We start from the raw sequence: 16,464 nt of genomic DNA, 5'->3' as shown, positions 1-16,464 counted from the left end.
TAACATCCACTATGATATCACGTGCATCCATAAATAAATGCATATAATTGTGACAAATTAGGTAAACTTGTAGTCTTCCATTGTCAGATAAAATGTTGGCTTACTGGTACAAATCATTTAAATGTTCTAATTCAGAGTCACCAACAGTTTCAGTTTGGTGGAACAACTGCAATACAGAACTAAACCGTTAAATTAGACTAAGGATGTGAAGTACAGTATGTGACCTCTTGAATACAATTAAAGCCAAAGAGATTTACACTAACTAGTTTGGATTGAACACGAAAGAAAATTAAGTAGTTCTTAATAAATGTCAAAGGAAACCAGACCAGTTGATGAACAATAGCAATCGGGAGTTTCAAATCACAGAATCCGGGGTCCCAGACTCAATCTTCACACAGTTCACCGGACCCAGTTTCCTAAGATCCCGCTGCCTGACGCAGACATCTAAACAGTGACACAGGATTTTTCTTTCCTGGTTTTGCGTCTCCTTTCACTGTAGCAGGTAAGACTACACGTGATACAATTAAGTGTTACTGTATATGTGGAGGGCGGAGGTGCGGTTTATAAGACACGCCAGCTTGAAGGACAGTACCATTACAGTCCAGGAAAACTATTTTCACTTCTGCGACATCAGACTTAAAGAGGACTTGTAATTTTGAGTTCCTTTGGAACATCTTATTTATTCCCGCATACTTCACAATGACTCCACAAAAAACGTTTGCATCCAGCAATTGCACGTTGGCTGATTCCCAGGTAAGACAAATGCAACGTAGACGGCTGCAGAAATATATTTTAATGTTTGGTGACGAAGGAACACCTTCGATGGTAGGTCCATACCCCACATAATAATTTAATACAAAGAGGTAAGATAATGTGTGGAGTGAAGACAGGCGCACGTCGTTCAAATGTTTTAGTCTTCACTTGGGAAGCAAATTCTTTTCTAGTTACTGATAAGATTATAATATCTGTGCGAGATTTATTTGAACTAGCACTGATACAGGAGTCGTTCCTATCAGTCGGTTATCCGTCTATATATTATAATAGAAATGCCACTTGCGCTACTTCTACTGCTATTTATATAGAAATCGTATACATTATTACTTTTATTGAAACTATATATATATATTCTTCTGCATAACGTATTTGCAGGTTATGAAAGAAGGCTCAATTCACAAAACTAAATGAGATCGCTAGTTCCCGTTTCCACAGAAGGAAGCGTAGCATGCAGTGCTGGTTATCATAACAGTATGTTATGATAAGAGTTGGAAAATTGTGTAGTGACCCGTAGTTCAAACAATGGACTGTTTCTATCGATAATGGAGGCTTACTGTAATATAGTTATACATCACTTGTTACCTAGGACGTGTTAGTGCGTGGTGCCTAAATTGTTTTTAGACTGCGCTTTTCAGTGGGGAAAAGTCAGAGTTTTCACTTTTTGTAAATTTGAAAATATTTTCGTTTAGTTTGTGATTAGTTTTCAGTTACAGTAAAGATAAATTACGATTGCTAGACTACGTGTTTCGGTGTACCTTTGTGAAGATCACGAATGTCTTATAAAATTGCATTTAAAGATACATTTACGTACAGTAAATGCTAATAGATATCCTAGCAGATAGTATTCATCATGATGCGTGTTAAAACACTCCACTCTGTATTAACATACCCTCCCATAACGTGTTCTGAATTTAGAAATAATTCAAATTACGCTAACCCAGAGTTTTGTCATGAGAAAATGAAATCTGACTTCTCCATAGTTAAAGGGCCAGATTAAATAATAGTTTTCATTCTCATTCCAGAGATTTTAAACCCGGTATTTAATTGAGCCCTCTTATATTTCTCCAATAATAATAATAATAATAATAATAATAATAATAATAATAATAATAATAAAAACTACCATCAACTTTTGATTGGATTTGGTGAAAACCAAGTGGGTTGTAGTTTCAAGCAATTCAGGTCAAAGTTTAATTATAGTTTCAAAATAATGTATATTGTAAGATTAAATCACACAAAAGAAGATAATCCCTTCTACAATTGTTACTATTCAACTTTTTTCACTTGATTCCTATTAAATATTAATCTTGTAATTTACATTTTGTACACTCTGTCATTGCACCTTTATCTTTATTTTAGATATGGACCCTTTCTGAAGTTTATATATCATCATTATCATTAAGGTAAGCCCGTTCTTGGTATCTTTTTTTGTTTATTTGGTCAAATCTGATTCCATCCTTTACAGTTTGTCTTATATAATGTACAGCAAGGCATTGAGAAAGAAACATGCTATTGGCTTCAATGCTCATTTGTTGCTTTTTTAGTGCTTCTCATTATTTTTGTTTTGTTTGTTCACTCTGTTCAGCTGTTTAGCCCCTTCTGCTAAACCGTTCATTACAAGACCTCATGAAACATGTTTGTAATGCTTTGTCTTACCATTGGCACTTACTGTAGGGGCTTTGAGGTACATGTGTCTTTGCTTCAGTAGCTCTTATTATAACAGGTGAGTCTAACCTGAGGAACAAGCATGTTATGTGACATTAGACCATTCCACTGTCTGTGAGTCGAAGTGATGAGGACCAGAGCTCAGCAGCTACTCTTCCTCTGAGGCTGTTCATTATGAGAAACGCTTGTCATACTGAATCAGACAAGTGCATCTTGCCGAACACCGGAGAATGTTTGTGACATACGGGTTACTTATCACTGGTTTAATTCAGTAGAATACAATAATGGGCAATTGAAGAAATCCATTCAATGCTGCAGACTTGCCTGGTCTTATACAATTGTGTGAGCTGTCATGCATCACAATGTAATGCACTTTGTCTTACTTCAGGAAAAAAGGGGAAGAAAGTCCATAGTATCCAAGAATATAAAAGATTTTAATTATTGCATATGAGTAGATCAATAAAATGTATTCATAAGTGATACATTACTAACAGTATTACTATTTAATATTCTGCAAGTCACTTAGGCATGATCTATACAAATTTAAATTACTTTTGGGATGGTTTTTGTAACATATGAAACAAAGTCTGTGAGCTGTTTTAGAAGTAACTTTCTACTGTACCAAGAGTGTCACCTCTCTACCTTGTACATGACTTTCTTGGCCAGGATATCACTGTGCTGAGGTGTGGACGATGTGTGGTTGGGGGTCTCGGAGGTGGCATATCTGCTGTTAGCAATTGTCATTCTTGCCTCATCTGACTGTGCTCGAAGATGTGTTTGAGATATCAAGCCAGGATGAGAATCAAACCTGAGTTCAAGGTTCTCTCCCAGAAAAAAAAAGTTGAGGACTCGACTCCTGATGAAGAGGGGGTCTGTCCTAATGTAGGAGGTCTTGTACCCCTGGGGTCTTGTTCACAACCCCGGCGTCCTGGCCAAATTTCCCATTGGCCCTTACCAATCATGGGTTCCTAATAATCCCCATCTATGAATTGGCTCATTACTCTGCTCTCCTCCCCACTGATAGCTGGTGTATGTGAGCGTTCTGGCGCACTATGGCTGCCGTCGCATCATCCAGGTGGATGCTGCACATTGGTGGTGGTGGAGGGGAGTCCCCATTACCTGTAAAGTGCTTTGAGTGGAATGTCCAGAAAAGTGCTATATAAGTGTAAGCAATTATTAATTATTATTATTATTATTATTATTATTATTATTATTATTATTATTATTATTATTATTATTATTATTATTATTACAAGTGATTGGTTGGAGCATGAGGCTTGGCTGACTGAATAGTCAGGAATGATCAGTGTTGTCGGTGCTGTGCCAATCTGTGGCATTAGAGCAGGAGATGTGTTCTCTGTGAAGCCCTCAGTTTAAAGGTCAATCTACAGTTTGTCCCCGTCTGTCGTCATCAGGGCTGAGTATGACTACAAGCGGAGAAAACCAGGCTTCTTTATGGGGCTGTTTAGCTTACAACAGGGTCAGAAACCGAGTCCGGGTGTGACAAACATCTTGGTGAGCCTTGGATTAGAGTCGCAGCTTCTCTGGAATAAGAGGAACAAACTGAGGTGGTTTGGGAGCCCGGTACAGAGACACAGTGGGACGTATCCATTGGAAGTGTCCTTGGCAGTACTACTAGGTGGAGACCTCTAAGATGATGCATGACACACTGGAGAGACTGTTTCTGAGCTGGCCTGAGAACACACAGGAACAATATGCTCATGCAGCCACCATGAGCCTCACTAGAACAAGGAATCTGAAGATGAAAGAATGGTTTCTTTAGCAATCCTGGAGGCCTGAGATATCAAATAAGACAAGGAGCCAAGTCAGATATTTTACACCAATTAAAGCTGCACTAATGTCGATAACAGTTTACATTGCCTTTTTTTACAGTATTGTGAATATCACAGATCTATTGTGTGGTTTATGAAAATGTACTGTAAGTGAAATGTATGAATAATGATTTTATTTCTTTTGCAACATATTATTTTACAACATGAACTCAGCCACTGACAGATACTGATACTAATTCTTCTGATGCTGCTTCTAAATGTGCATTAACAACTGTTATGAATATTTACTCAATCTTGCATTCTCAATCCCCATTGAACAATAAATAGCATGGGGAGTTCCCCTGTCCCAATGGCCATTAGCACTGATTATTCTGTTGGTCTCTTTAAATTGTAACCCCCCATGATCTGTGTCATGGCATGACAAAGACGTAAAACAGCAGCAGACAGCAGAATGACTACACATGCCAAGTCTAGATTTGCAATAAGTTTTTCTTTATCATACTTCTTATCTTTTTAGAGCACTTTTATAACTGTCAGTGATTAGATAGTCACATTATAAATGTGTTTTACGTAAAAATAAAAAAATTATTTGCACTGCTTCTATACACGTAAAATTTACTAGTAAAATGCAGTTTTGACTAAGGTGACCTTTCAGTAACAGGGTTATTTATTTAGATCTAAGAGGACTACCTCTGTGTGAAGACTAACTTAATTGTTGTTTGACCAATAAAAGGCAGTCAGTTACATACTTTAATTCGGTATTTCATAATTACATAATAAAGTGAACCTTCAGCTGGCAGACATTATGTAGCATCAATATTACCACAATAAGGGTCATATTATGCTTATCCTTTAGACACATGCAGAAGAAAATAAAACAACTTGAACTTTTCTATTTCTTTTACAGCTTGCTAGGTAGTGGTTCTGTAATAGTTGTTTCAATGGTGAAGAAGAGACATCTGGATGGTCAGGTGGGTTACAAAGCGCCATGAAAAATATAAGAGGAGAAAGTGCCTGTCCACTTTGTGTGATGTTCATTTCTTGTGAGCATTTTCAGCTACAGTGGTTACCACATATTAAACAAACGACCACTGTGCATATGCCACCATTGTTGGCTAAATCCACTGCACAGTGAAAGTACTGATCCAACTGCAGGGCTTCGCCAGCTCATCTTAAGACTCTGAAACCATCATCCTCAGTGATTCAGTAGTGCACCTCTCTGGTTGCCATCTGGGCTCGACTACATGAATGACTGAATGACAGTAACTGCTTTAGCACTAGCACACAATTTTCTGAGCAAGAGGTGTTTGTTTGAAATTGGTCAGGGTATCCTCAGGTTATTCCCCTCTTGTGGCTTGTCAGGCACCTCCTTGTCCGTTATCAGTGAAGAGCTGTGACATTGCACTGTTCCATGCTAACCTCTGCTGCTTGTGTAGTGTGTTTAAAGAAGCAGATGACAGTGCAGGTTTACACAGTGTGTTTCACCTGTGTTTGCAATGACGTTTGTAGCAGTGATGAGACTAACACAGTTCCAAAAACTGGACAGATGTGTTGGTGGTTTATTGAATAAACGGAAAATCATTGGGGATTCCAAGTGTATAAGAGGAAATATTTCTGAAAAATGCGTCTTCCTTTTTTAATATAACACAAAAAGTGAGTTTTGAAATATCCAATGAAATGTGGGGAAAACTGAATTTCCCGATTTTCCCTGTGAGGAAACCTCAAGAGCTCTACTGCTGTTTAACGGAGGAACTACCAGCAGTCACTTGAGGTGAAAGAGAAAAAGTTAAAAGACTAACTTGTTCCTTATATTGTTCCTTACATACTGTATCTAGGCTTACCCACAATCAGAAAGCTGTGTGGTTAAATTGAACCTTCCCTTAAAACATTGCAGTATGGAAAGGAAAATACTTTTTAGTTATCATTAAAATAAGATCAGATCACTTTATTAGCCATATACAGTTTCTTCCATTAGCAATTTCTTTTCACATACCCCAGCTTGCTCTCCATGAGATACACAGGCACACAGACAGGGAGAGAAGCTTGGGGTCAGAACACAGGGTCAGCCATTTATTTAGCACCCCTGGAGAAGTTGGGGTTAAGGGCCTTGCTCAGGGGCCCAATGGAGCAGGATTGCTCTGCTAGCCATGGGATTTGAACTGGCAACCTTCCAGCCACAGGTACAGATCCTTAGCCACAGTGCCACTGCTCCACTCCGAATAATTGCCTGCAAACATTAGACAGAATCCCGTGCATTAGGTGACTGTTTAAGGGAAATAAAATATAAACAAAGGATAGCTTGTCTAAACTTAATAAACTGTCTCTTGATGCTCATCTTGGCTGCAATAGCTACAGTATATGTTTTGGGTCATTATCACACTGCATTATGAAGTACTGTACCACTCAATAAATATCATGCAGTTACTGCTTCAATGGGATATGCAGCCAAATCCTGTCCTTTTCGCTCTGAAATGTACATGAAGTTAATGTGTCCATGTGCTCATGTTCACATTAAATCACTGGTGGCATTTTCTCGTTTTATTATGATCAAATGTGTGCATGGCCATAGTCAAAATGTAAATTGTATACAGGTATTATATTGTACTTATTATTCATATTGCTCTCATGATCACAGATGCAATTTGCTTGATTAAGTCTTTTGCTTGAATAAAGCTAAAAAAGCAGTTTTGAATTTGAAGTTCCTATAACTTTGGAGGTAATTTATATTAAATACATCACTTGGAAAGTGAAAGTATTTCTTAAATCTCAGAGACAGTTTTTTTACTTTATGCACTAACTGAAGAGTAATGAAAGTTACTCATTATTTTGCAGTACAAACTTATTAAGCTTGAGCAAGGGGTTGTTTGTTTTCAGGGTTTGTTGGCTGGTTGGAATTGCAGCGAGTTGTTGTTTTGCCAGACTAATGTTGAAAATTTACTTTTTGTTTTGGACAGTTGTTATTTACCTAGACTGTTCATACAAGGCCTGGACCACCACAATATAGGCTTATTAATGGCTTATTAATAGGAGGACTTTTTAAACCACCAGCTACACTAGCTAACAATGATTGATACAGTATACAGTATATAGTATCTATTAATTCCATTACATTTCCTTTTGAAATGCAATTTGGAACTGTTTAAATCTTTGTGTCTTTAAGTGAGAAATAAGTTATTGTTCCAATAGACAACACTAGAAGTAGAGTGCTTGTATTCAGACCCTTACTACTGTGCCACATCTTGTGAAGACATTTTGTGTACATTACATTGGTGCATGTACATTTTTAAAATTAAGATTTTATTCAAGACTTCTAAGGTCAAGGTAGGTTACAGTAAATGTCAGCAGAAGAGAAAAAGCTGAAATATGGTGATTGCATAAGTATTAAGACTTCTGAACTTGATATTTAATGGAAGCATCACTGGCAGTAATCACAGCCCCAGGTCATTTTGGATAAATCTCTTCCAACATTGCACACACTGCAAGTATTAATTGCTACTTTGAAGTGTCATGGCTGCAAGGTTTAAAGCAACAAAATGTGAAACATGCAAGGGTCTGAATACTTTTGCAAGTCACTGTATAAGGATACTAGCAGAAAGTAATAAGCTATTTTGTAATTTTGTATGAACTTGGGAGGATCAAGGTTAAAGAGACCCTTTAATTGCACTTTTCCATTGTTATCTCCATTGTGTCATAAAGATGTCTTCGATTGATGGCCTGTATTTTTAGAGATTAATATTTTCTTACTGAAAACATTGCAACACATTCTTTTTCGGCCCCTGAACACAAAACAATACAGCGGGTGGACAATTGTCTCATTCCAACAACATGTCTGTGTTGTAAATGTACAGAAGATGTCAGTCAGCACAAAAGAAACAATCGCAGGCATGCTGAGTGTTAGATAATGCATCAAGTGCTAAGCCAGCAGATTTTATAGAAGATAAATGTCATTTTTGTGCCAAACCTGCAATGATAGTTTCAATACCTTTCTGTGGGTGACTCATCTTTGGCTTTTAAATATCTGGTATGTTAAATACTTTGGAAAAACAGTGTCATAAGTAGTAGCACGTGAGATATTCTACATCTCAATCTAAGAATTCTTTGTCTTCCTGCCACGGTCATTGCCAGCAGACAAACCTGTTTTGCAGCAGTAGATGTTCTAATCACAGGGACTAATATTGGGTTCTACATATACTTGCAGGTCCGACCACTCTTCCAGCTTGCATTAGCAGATTTTTTGGCTGCTGCGGTGCTGCTGTCTATGAGCGTAATAAATATTCTCACAGGTGTCACAGATCCTGACCAGACTAGCACAGTCTTGTCAATTTACAATGTTTGTGAATATGGAATACCTCTAGCATTGGTAAGTACCCAGTAATAATGCTTCACTTTTCAATATTAGTTATTTATGAAATAGTTGTGAAATGATTTACTTTTAATGAATGGTTCTTGTCTCTGTCTCTTTCAATATTATTTATACTTTTAATATAAAATATGGGAGAGAATCATGAAGATTTTATGTGTGTTTATGTGTGAAATGGGCCAGAAAGCTTGTCAATAAGTGGGATAGTGTATTTTCAAGGATTCCAAACCAGTCAGCTGAGGTTAATGTGCAGTGCTGGCAGTCATAAAGTCTTCAGCTTTGAGATTAACTTTTGCTCTTTGGCTAAAGTTTTGCAATGTGTAAAAACAGTAATTCACATGCTTTTCTTTTTTACTGCAGTGCCACGGTTTTTAGATGCTAGAAATCTAGTTCTTGGGCACTGACACTGTCAATTTCAAATATTGCCAAACATTCCGATGCTTGTAAAGCTATTCAGGAGCCACCGACAAACAATTGGCACAAGAATGTACAAAACAGTTTTTTCCCCACACAATAAATGTCATAAGAAATGCAGGGCACAGAGTCTTGTCTGTCCTTCACATATTGTAACGAGACAGTTGGATATGTTGGATATGCAGTTGGATAGTGTTATTTTATTGCCATTGGTAAACTAAATAGCCGCAATTCACAGTAAAAGATTTGTAGTTTACTTGGTTTTAGAATTAAGCATTTCTGGCATTTTATATGGCATTGTTTTGATGAGCAAGTTGGTCTCTTAAAGGTGAGGAAGTCACTGTATTAACAATCAAAGGGAACATTTGTAAAGTCAAAGTGAGAAAGGGGTTGTTTATTCATTTTGGAGATCAGTTCCTATTTTTATTCTGTAAACGCAGTCACATCATGACACAGAAGGATCAAAATATACTGAGGTAAAAACATCTTTTTCAGATGAATTCCCCTGGAGTTTTGACCAATAAAGATGGGGATGTATAGTTCTGTAAGGAGTTTAATATCTCTAGAGCAGATATCCTTCCATCTTGACTGTTTTTTTTTCACACTGCTTTTTCGTGTCTACGGATCAGGTAATAAAACAATGTTATGCAAAAGCAGGCTGAATCATAAGTCTGCCTTTTCTTTTACAGTCCTTTTATGGCACAACGTTTCTGCTGGTTATGGTTTATGCATATGAGGCCAAACAGGCAGTAGGAGGATGGAGGGAATCTTCTGATGGACAGGTAAAACATTTTCTTTTTATGTCATGTGACTTGGGAAAGGAGTTTTCTTTTTGCTCTGCTGTTGTCCTCATTTCTATTTCAACAGTCCCTTAGTTTCACATGCTGAAGTGTTGACAAGCAAAACAAAAAATGCTTTATTATGAACACCTCTCAGTAATATCAGTTTTAGCTAGTGATTGTTATACAGTATGTGGTTGTTATGTCATCATTAATACATTTGAATTGCAATGTCTTGTACTAAAATATTTAGAAAGAGAGAAATAACTACATTTGCTAGGGCCAGATGTTTAAGATGTTCTTTGAAATTACCACCTTACCAAAACAAAGACATCTTAAATTCCTCTTCTTCCAATAATACAGAAAACAAGGAAAGATTTTACTCAGAATTTACTATTTGTATTTAAAAACAAATATCAATCACAAAACAGGATAAATCTAACAATAAGAAGCCCAACAGTAACATTTTAAATAGAAAGCATATTTCATGTACAGTATGTGACTTACGCTCATGTACAGTAAGCCCTGATAATTTTGTTGGCTTATAGATTCAGTGTCATCAAATAGAGGTTTTCAAGAGAAGTTAAGAATTAATTAAAAAATTCTAGTCTTGATGCACCTCTTTGCTCATCTTTTGTCACACTCGCTATTTGCTCTGGCAAGAAATAGACCTTACTTTCCAATACTCCATCTCTAAATTCTTCCTCCATCGTTTTTTTGTATCCTACTACTCACCATGTCCATTTTGCTGTTCCCATAGCTGTTGGCACTGTAACACTATTTTTCCTGTCTTCTTCTTGCAATCCAGCAGTCCAACCACTATTCACCTTCATCAAGCTGGGGTGGGGACTCACCTTCTCCCTACACCTCAAACATGCAGCTCTCCAACCTCAAATTCCCTGTGCTTTGTGGAATAAAAATAAGATAAGATCACTTTATTGGCCATATACAATTTCTTGCATTAAGAATTTGTCTCTTCACATACCCCAGCTTGTTCTCCATGAGACACACAGGCAGGGAGAGAGAAGCTTGGGGTCAGAGCACAGGGTCAGCCATTTATTTAGCACCCCTGGAGAAGTTGGGGTTTAGGGCCTTACTCAGGGGCCCAATGGAGCAGGATTGCTCTGCCAGCCATGGGATTTGAACTGGCAACCTTCCAGCCACAGCTGCAGATCCTTAGCCACAGTGCCACTGCTCTGCCCGAATGGCTCCCCGCAGTCACCAAGATGTCTGCTCTTCTTTTCCGCAATGTCGTTGCCCTTCCCCAGACCTCCAGCACATCAGTGCCTTCTTCCCCTCAGTCCAATTCTGGTTCCCCCCTCCTTCTCCTCACTTGCGTGATCCAGTTCAGTCCATCCCTCCCGCTTCCCTTTCTGCCATGTTTTATGGCATCCAGCCCACTACAACTTCAGCCCCAACCAATCTGCGGTATTTAGATCTCTCCTCCTTCCCAGCAGGCATGAGCGCACAGCATCAGTCTGTGGCAGGATCCGACTCCTTGTTCACCACCCTCGCCCCATTGCAAGTGGCCCAGGCAGCAGTGGTGATGGGTGTTGTCTTCCCTCCACCCCAGGCTCTTCCACCCTTGGCCACTTTGAAGCCCCTTTGAAGCATACTGGACTTCTACTTGCTCTCAGATACCATCTCTTTAGCTGCTGTATTTTGGGGATTCAACTAGAGAAAATCATCCTCATTCATTCAGACTAAGCAAATAGGCAAAGGAGCCATATAATGTACTTCAGGCTCGATATGCTATCAGCCTTACAATTCTCTTATTCTTATTACTCCCTTTGTTTATCTAAGGGAGAATATCCTCAGACCCTGAGCTTCACGTACCACTAGTTCCTACACCATCTCCAGGTCAGGCTAACCACACCTTACCTCGGTGCTATTAGCTTTCGAGTCACTCATTCTGGGTGGGTGTTGCATCTTCCACATAATCCCAACTTCTACCTTCATGCGCTAGGTCAGTGGTCCTCTGAATGGACCTCTGTGCCTATCTGAATATGGACCTGATTAAACACAAAATTTTGCACCATTATTTTTGTCTTGAAGAACTTCGCATTGGGGTTATGGGGTTCCTTCGGTCTCTTTTGAGGTCCTGTCATCCTCATCCTTACAGTCACGTTGCCATTTTGTCTCTGTCTGGAAAGCTACACAAACTGGCAGCTGCTGTGTCAGAAACATAGGTCTTTGCTACAAAGAGGTATCCCTGGCCAAACAAAATCAGTCAGGAATGAGTTAGTAAAGCTCTGATGCTTGTGAAGAGTGAGAGTGAAGAGATGAGTAACACAGGAAGAATAAAAAAATCCAGTTTGAATTGTAACAATGTAGTATCCTTTTATTAATATAATAGGTAGAATGAAAATACACTTTATTGAAGTTTTCTTGTCAGGGTGTTAAGTGTCTGAACAGGAATGGAAGTCTCACTTCTTTCTCACTTGTTTTTCTAGGAACACTCACACAGAAGGTCAAGGAAGCACACACTTTACTTGCTGTATTTTCTTGCATGGTAAGTGCCTTGTTTAGAAATGCTGTTTTCTAAGCATGTTTATTTAATCTAATCAGGAATAGTGCCTAAGAATCAGTAGTGAACAAAAACAAACTGAAAGTAGGCAAATGTCTCCTTGCCAAGCCTGAAGGAGAGATGTAATTCCACTCAACAAATATCCCACCATTTCACTGGTGCTATTTTATATATCCCAGCATTCAAACGATGGCTATTTCCATCAAAGAAATATACCCTTAACCCTTTAACTTTATATTTGTTTTCTGGCTTACCTCTGCTTTTCCTACATAACTGGTTTACTTTGCTATGGTTTGCATTTACTTCACCACACTTATCCATCCTTTACAATGCTTTTCCCATGGGTTCACTTTACCAGAGTAGAATTCGTATTCTAAACTTTTACAAGGGCACTTCAATCTTTGGCTGTATTTTGGACTAATATTATCATAACTGTCTTCATTCTGTTCCCCCAGGTGTGTTCCAGGGTTGTGCTTTCTCACACAGGTGGTGGCCTTAAGGAATTCCCCAGCTGAATTATTCCCATCTCATCCAACCACAAACCTTATCACTTTCGCAAGTGACACTAGACGCAATGATTACCATTTTTACTGTTGCAGGTGAGGTAATGTTTGTAGTTAAAGTTTAAACTGACTAGGATTTCATTGTTAGGGTTGGGCTAGGATTATAGTTATGATCAGTTTAAGACTGGTCAAGGTTATAGTTGGGTTAGGCATAAGGTTTGGGTTGAAGATGAGGAGACAGAGGTGGCTTTGCGATTAGGGTTATGATTGATTAGGGTTATGAAGGAGGTTATAGGATGAGAGTTGCACTAAAGGGACTGTGGGTTTTGGAGTGTCACTGGCAGGGGTAGACTACCGTGGCCTTGACTGCTGAGTTTGCCGGTTTCCATTCTGTCTTAGACCTTAATGACTTATTTATCCAATTAAGTGTATTAGATGCCCAGTCAGATGTATTGATTAGGGCTTAATCAGGTGTTAATGGAAAAATGCCTTTGAAACACGCAGGAATATGGTACATGAGGATCAGGGATGCCTATAGTTGGGTTGCTTGTATGATTGATCTAAAGTAGAACTACTCAACCTGTTACACTATGTTACAGAATTTACCACAAACCAAGTCCTTACTTATTAAATTAGTAGGATCAGTGTTGGAATGACAAAGCCTGTTGTACCTATAGTAATGTGTACTATGATACTGTAAGGATACCCAGGTTTAAGGCAAGGCACTGGGTAGGGAACATTTTGTAATAGGTTTTTTATTGTGCCACTGTCAGACAGGCTTTTACTTCAGGGCACTGGAAGAACTTGAGGGTCTTTGAGCCCCAGTGCAAATATTTTTATGGGCCTCCATCTCTTTCTCCTCTCCAAAGATCAGACACTGGCAACACTAATAAATGAATTGATCGCTATCCAAATGCAACACTAAATTGATTTATTTTTCTTTATTTTGGTGCAGCTGTATTTTACTGGTGTATAAGGAGAATGATAGCAGTCTCAAAGTAAGTAAAGCTTTTGTAAAATTTATTATTTTTAGCACAAGGCTTAGGGTTACCTTTACCTTATTTAACTTTATTATCATTACTTAATCTTAAGTACTACAACTACAGCAAAAAACATATTTCTTAAGCATTTCCAATTTCCATCTGACTGGTACATTTTGAGGTAATTTGCACTTTGATTTGATGAGAACTGTGCTTTATTTTACAGCCTGAATGGTATACATACTTGATGAAAGTGTTCTTCCTTGCATATGTACTGGTGGTGATAACCTGCTGCATTGTGAGTAAACTTTTTCTTTGTGAATTTTTAGTATAATTCTTGTGCACTAATATGCAAACTGAATGCTTTCAATGAACCTTTTTTTTCACTTTAATGAAACAATCAGAATAGCTTCAGTGGTTAATTGCTAAAGTGGGATCTAAAGTTCTCTGAGTAACAGAAAATCTTATTTTTACTGCAGCTGTGCTCTGAATGATTTAAGTGGACTACGTATGTGCATGCTCACGACACATTCATATTTTATTATTTATAAATTGTTACCAATTTATAACTGGTGATTATGATAGAAGATGGCTTTTAGCATACAGCAGGTAAGATTAATAATGACAACAATAGCCTAATGATTAAAAGAATTGAAGAACAGTTGCAAACTAGAGGAATAGAAGAGCATTCGGCTTATCTAGTCCATTTGGTAGTTGACTCCCATGATCCTTGAATAAAGGAGTGCCTCCTGTTCCCATGTTTAAATGCACGTCCTTGAGTCTCCGATTCATTTTTCATTCTGAAGAAGTCCACTGAGTTAACTATCAATGCCCTTAAAGATTTTTCGAATACTTGTATCAGGTTCCCTTGCAATTTTCAGTCTTGACCACAGAAAAGTTCAGTTCCTTCAGCCTGTCAGTGTAGGACATTCCCTTAAGCCCTATCTGGTTGCTCTTCTCTGGACAAATTCCAGAACAGCAATGGCTTTTTTATAATGTAAGCAGAATTGCTCACAATATTCTAAATATGTTACTAGTGTGTAGACATTTAACATAACATCCTTTGATTTAAATTCTACACTTCTAACCATGTATCTTTAACACTTTTTGCCTTTTTGCTTCCCCACATTGTCTAGAAGATAACGTAATAAATAATGTCAATATAAATAATTCAGTTGTCTTCGTAAGTAGCCCCTTCGAGCTCCGTGTTTCCCATTTGGTATTTTTTGTTTTTGCTGCCTGTATGTAAAACCCCCAGCACTTGACTACATTTATCTTTTTCCAAGTGTTGGCCTACTCTTGAATTTGATCTGAATCCTTTTTGAATTTCAATAATAATGTTTAAAAACATTTTGAAATTATTTGGAAATTCTTATTGAAACCACAATTTCAAACTTCAGACGGTAATGATCTTGATAATGATACGAGAGAAAACGCTGCTTGTGTACTGTGTGTACAATCAACAGGGCAGATGAATCCCACAGCACTGCAGACCCCTAAACACAGACAACAAAGCAGTACCAAAAAGCTATTTGATGCATCACTGTAATTTGTTGCAGTTCTGCTTCTTATCAACTGGTACTGACAAGTTTGTCAAGACTTGGAACATAGATGGAGAAAAGAAATGGCAAATGTTAGAGGAAAACCCACATCAGATCCAAGACTAACAGAAATTCACCTTTGGGCAGGAGAATGACCCAAAGCACAAGGCCACAGCTCTAATGAACAGGCCCAGTTTATTGAATGAATGAACCTTTTTTGTTTCTTTCTTACTGCATGTTAGCATCTACCCTGTAAACCTCTGCCTCATACCTTTTTGAAGGCCCTCTTCTTTCCAGCTGCCTGCAGCGCTGTGTCTCTCTTCACAGGTCGTGTACTACAGAGTGAACAAGTGGTGTCAGGACCGTCAGGGGGAGTGTATGTTCCTGGTGGAGGGAGATGGATTCAGCAGGAGGAACATGAGAGGGATCTATTGCACAGCCCGGTCTGTTGTGCTTGTCATGGTCGTCTGCTGGACACCAGGTCTGTGATCACCACAGCACCACACATAATTTCTCACCTGTGTTGATTTTAGTGTTTGTTATTCCAGTGCATATTCACTGTGTTTTTTTGTGTTTTTCAACAGCTTTTTTTCTAGTCCTACTTTCACTTCTCATTCCAAAGCAGGAGAGCCTTTTCCCCCTTTATGTTTTACAGGTAGGAAAGTTTTTGAAGAGTCTTATGTGTTCAACGTTTTTGGGCTTTTCAGGAGTATTTTTAAGCAATTGTCCTCTTGTGGGCTGAGTGGTTCAGGCGCTGTGAGATGTGTGAAATGGCAGTGCTGCATGTTTTTGGAGTGGTGTTCAAACCTGGATTAAACACATTGATGTCTATCAATGTCGAGTTGAGAGGGGCAGCAGGCAACAGGACTCTTAATGTAATATGAACCTGTTCCAGTGATATTCGTCCCTTTTCAGTCTCACAGGTCCTTTATGTTAAGAGCCTTACATTTGGCACAGAAAGCTAGACAATAATTTGGGCTATGCAGATTGTGCCCCTCTGATATATAAATATATATAACTCAATATAGTACACACAAATCTGATTTATTTGTGGATTTGATTCAGTTATGTGCTGGTGTATAGAGGGTGTTTGATAACATTAGTATATTGAAACAAATGCATCATGAA

At 38.3% G+C, this 16,464-nt stretch overlaps 1 protein-coding gene across 2 annotated transcripts in view; it reads left to right on the top strand.

Moving 5' to 3' along the window:
• Positions 1–270: 270 nt before the first annotated feature.
• Positions 271–16,464, top strand: part of LOC148654592 (uncharacterized) — a 22,354-nt gene continuing 6,160 nt past the window's right edge. The window contains exons 1-11 of one of the 2 annotated variants that reach the window (XM_088647077.1): positions 271–502; positions 2,134–2,177; positions 5,140–5,203; positions 8,431–8,592; positions 9,696–9,788; positions 12,239–12,297; positions 12,768–12,911; positions 13,771–13,813; positions 14,022–14,093; positions 15,664–15,817; positions 15,921–15,991. In XM_088647077.1, coding sequence (XP_088503203.1) covers positions 5,174–5,203; positions 8,431–8,592; positions 9,696–9,788; positions 12,239–12,297; positions 12,768–12,911; positions 13,771–13,813; positions 14,022–14,093; positions 15,664–15,817; positions 15,921–15,991 — 828 coding nt within the window. In that variant the 5' untranslated portion in view covers positions 271–502; positions 2,134–2,177; positions 5,140–5,173. Of the gene's footprint in view, positions 503–536; positions 754–2,133; positions 2,178–5,139; positions 5,204–8,430; positions 8,593–9,695; positions 9,789–12,238; positions 12,298–12,767; positions 12,912–13,770; positions 13,814–14,021; positions 14,094–15,663; positions 15,818–15,920; positions 15,992–16,464 lie in introns of those variants that run through there. The other variant, XM_088647076.1, reaches the window with a different exon arrangement.

This window comes from Lepisosteus platostomus, chromosome 9 (genome assembly GCF_059453375.1).
Source record: "Lepisosteus platostomus isolate fLepPlt1 chromosome 9, fLepPlt1.hap1, whole genome shotgun sequence".
NCBI classification, from domain to species: domain Eukaryota; kingdom Metazoa; phylum Chordata; class Actinopteri; order Semionotiformes; family Lepisosteidae; genus Lepisosteus; species Lepisosteus platostomus.
This window is presented reverse-complemented; position numbering and strand designations above follow the sequence as displayed.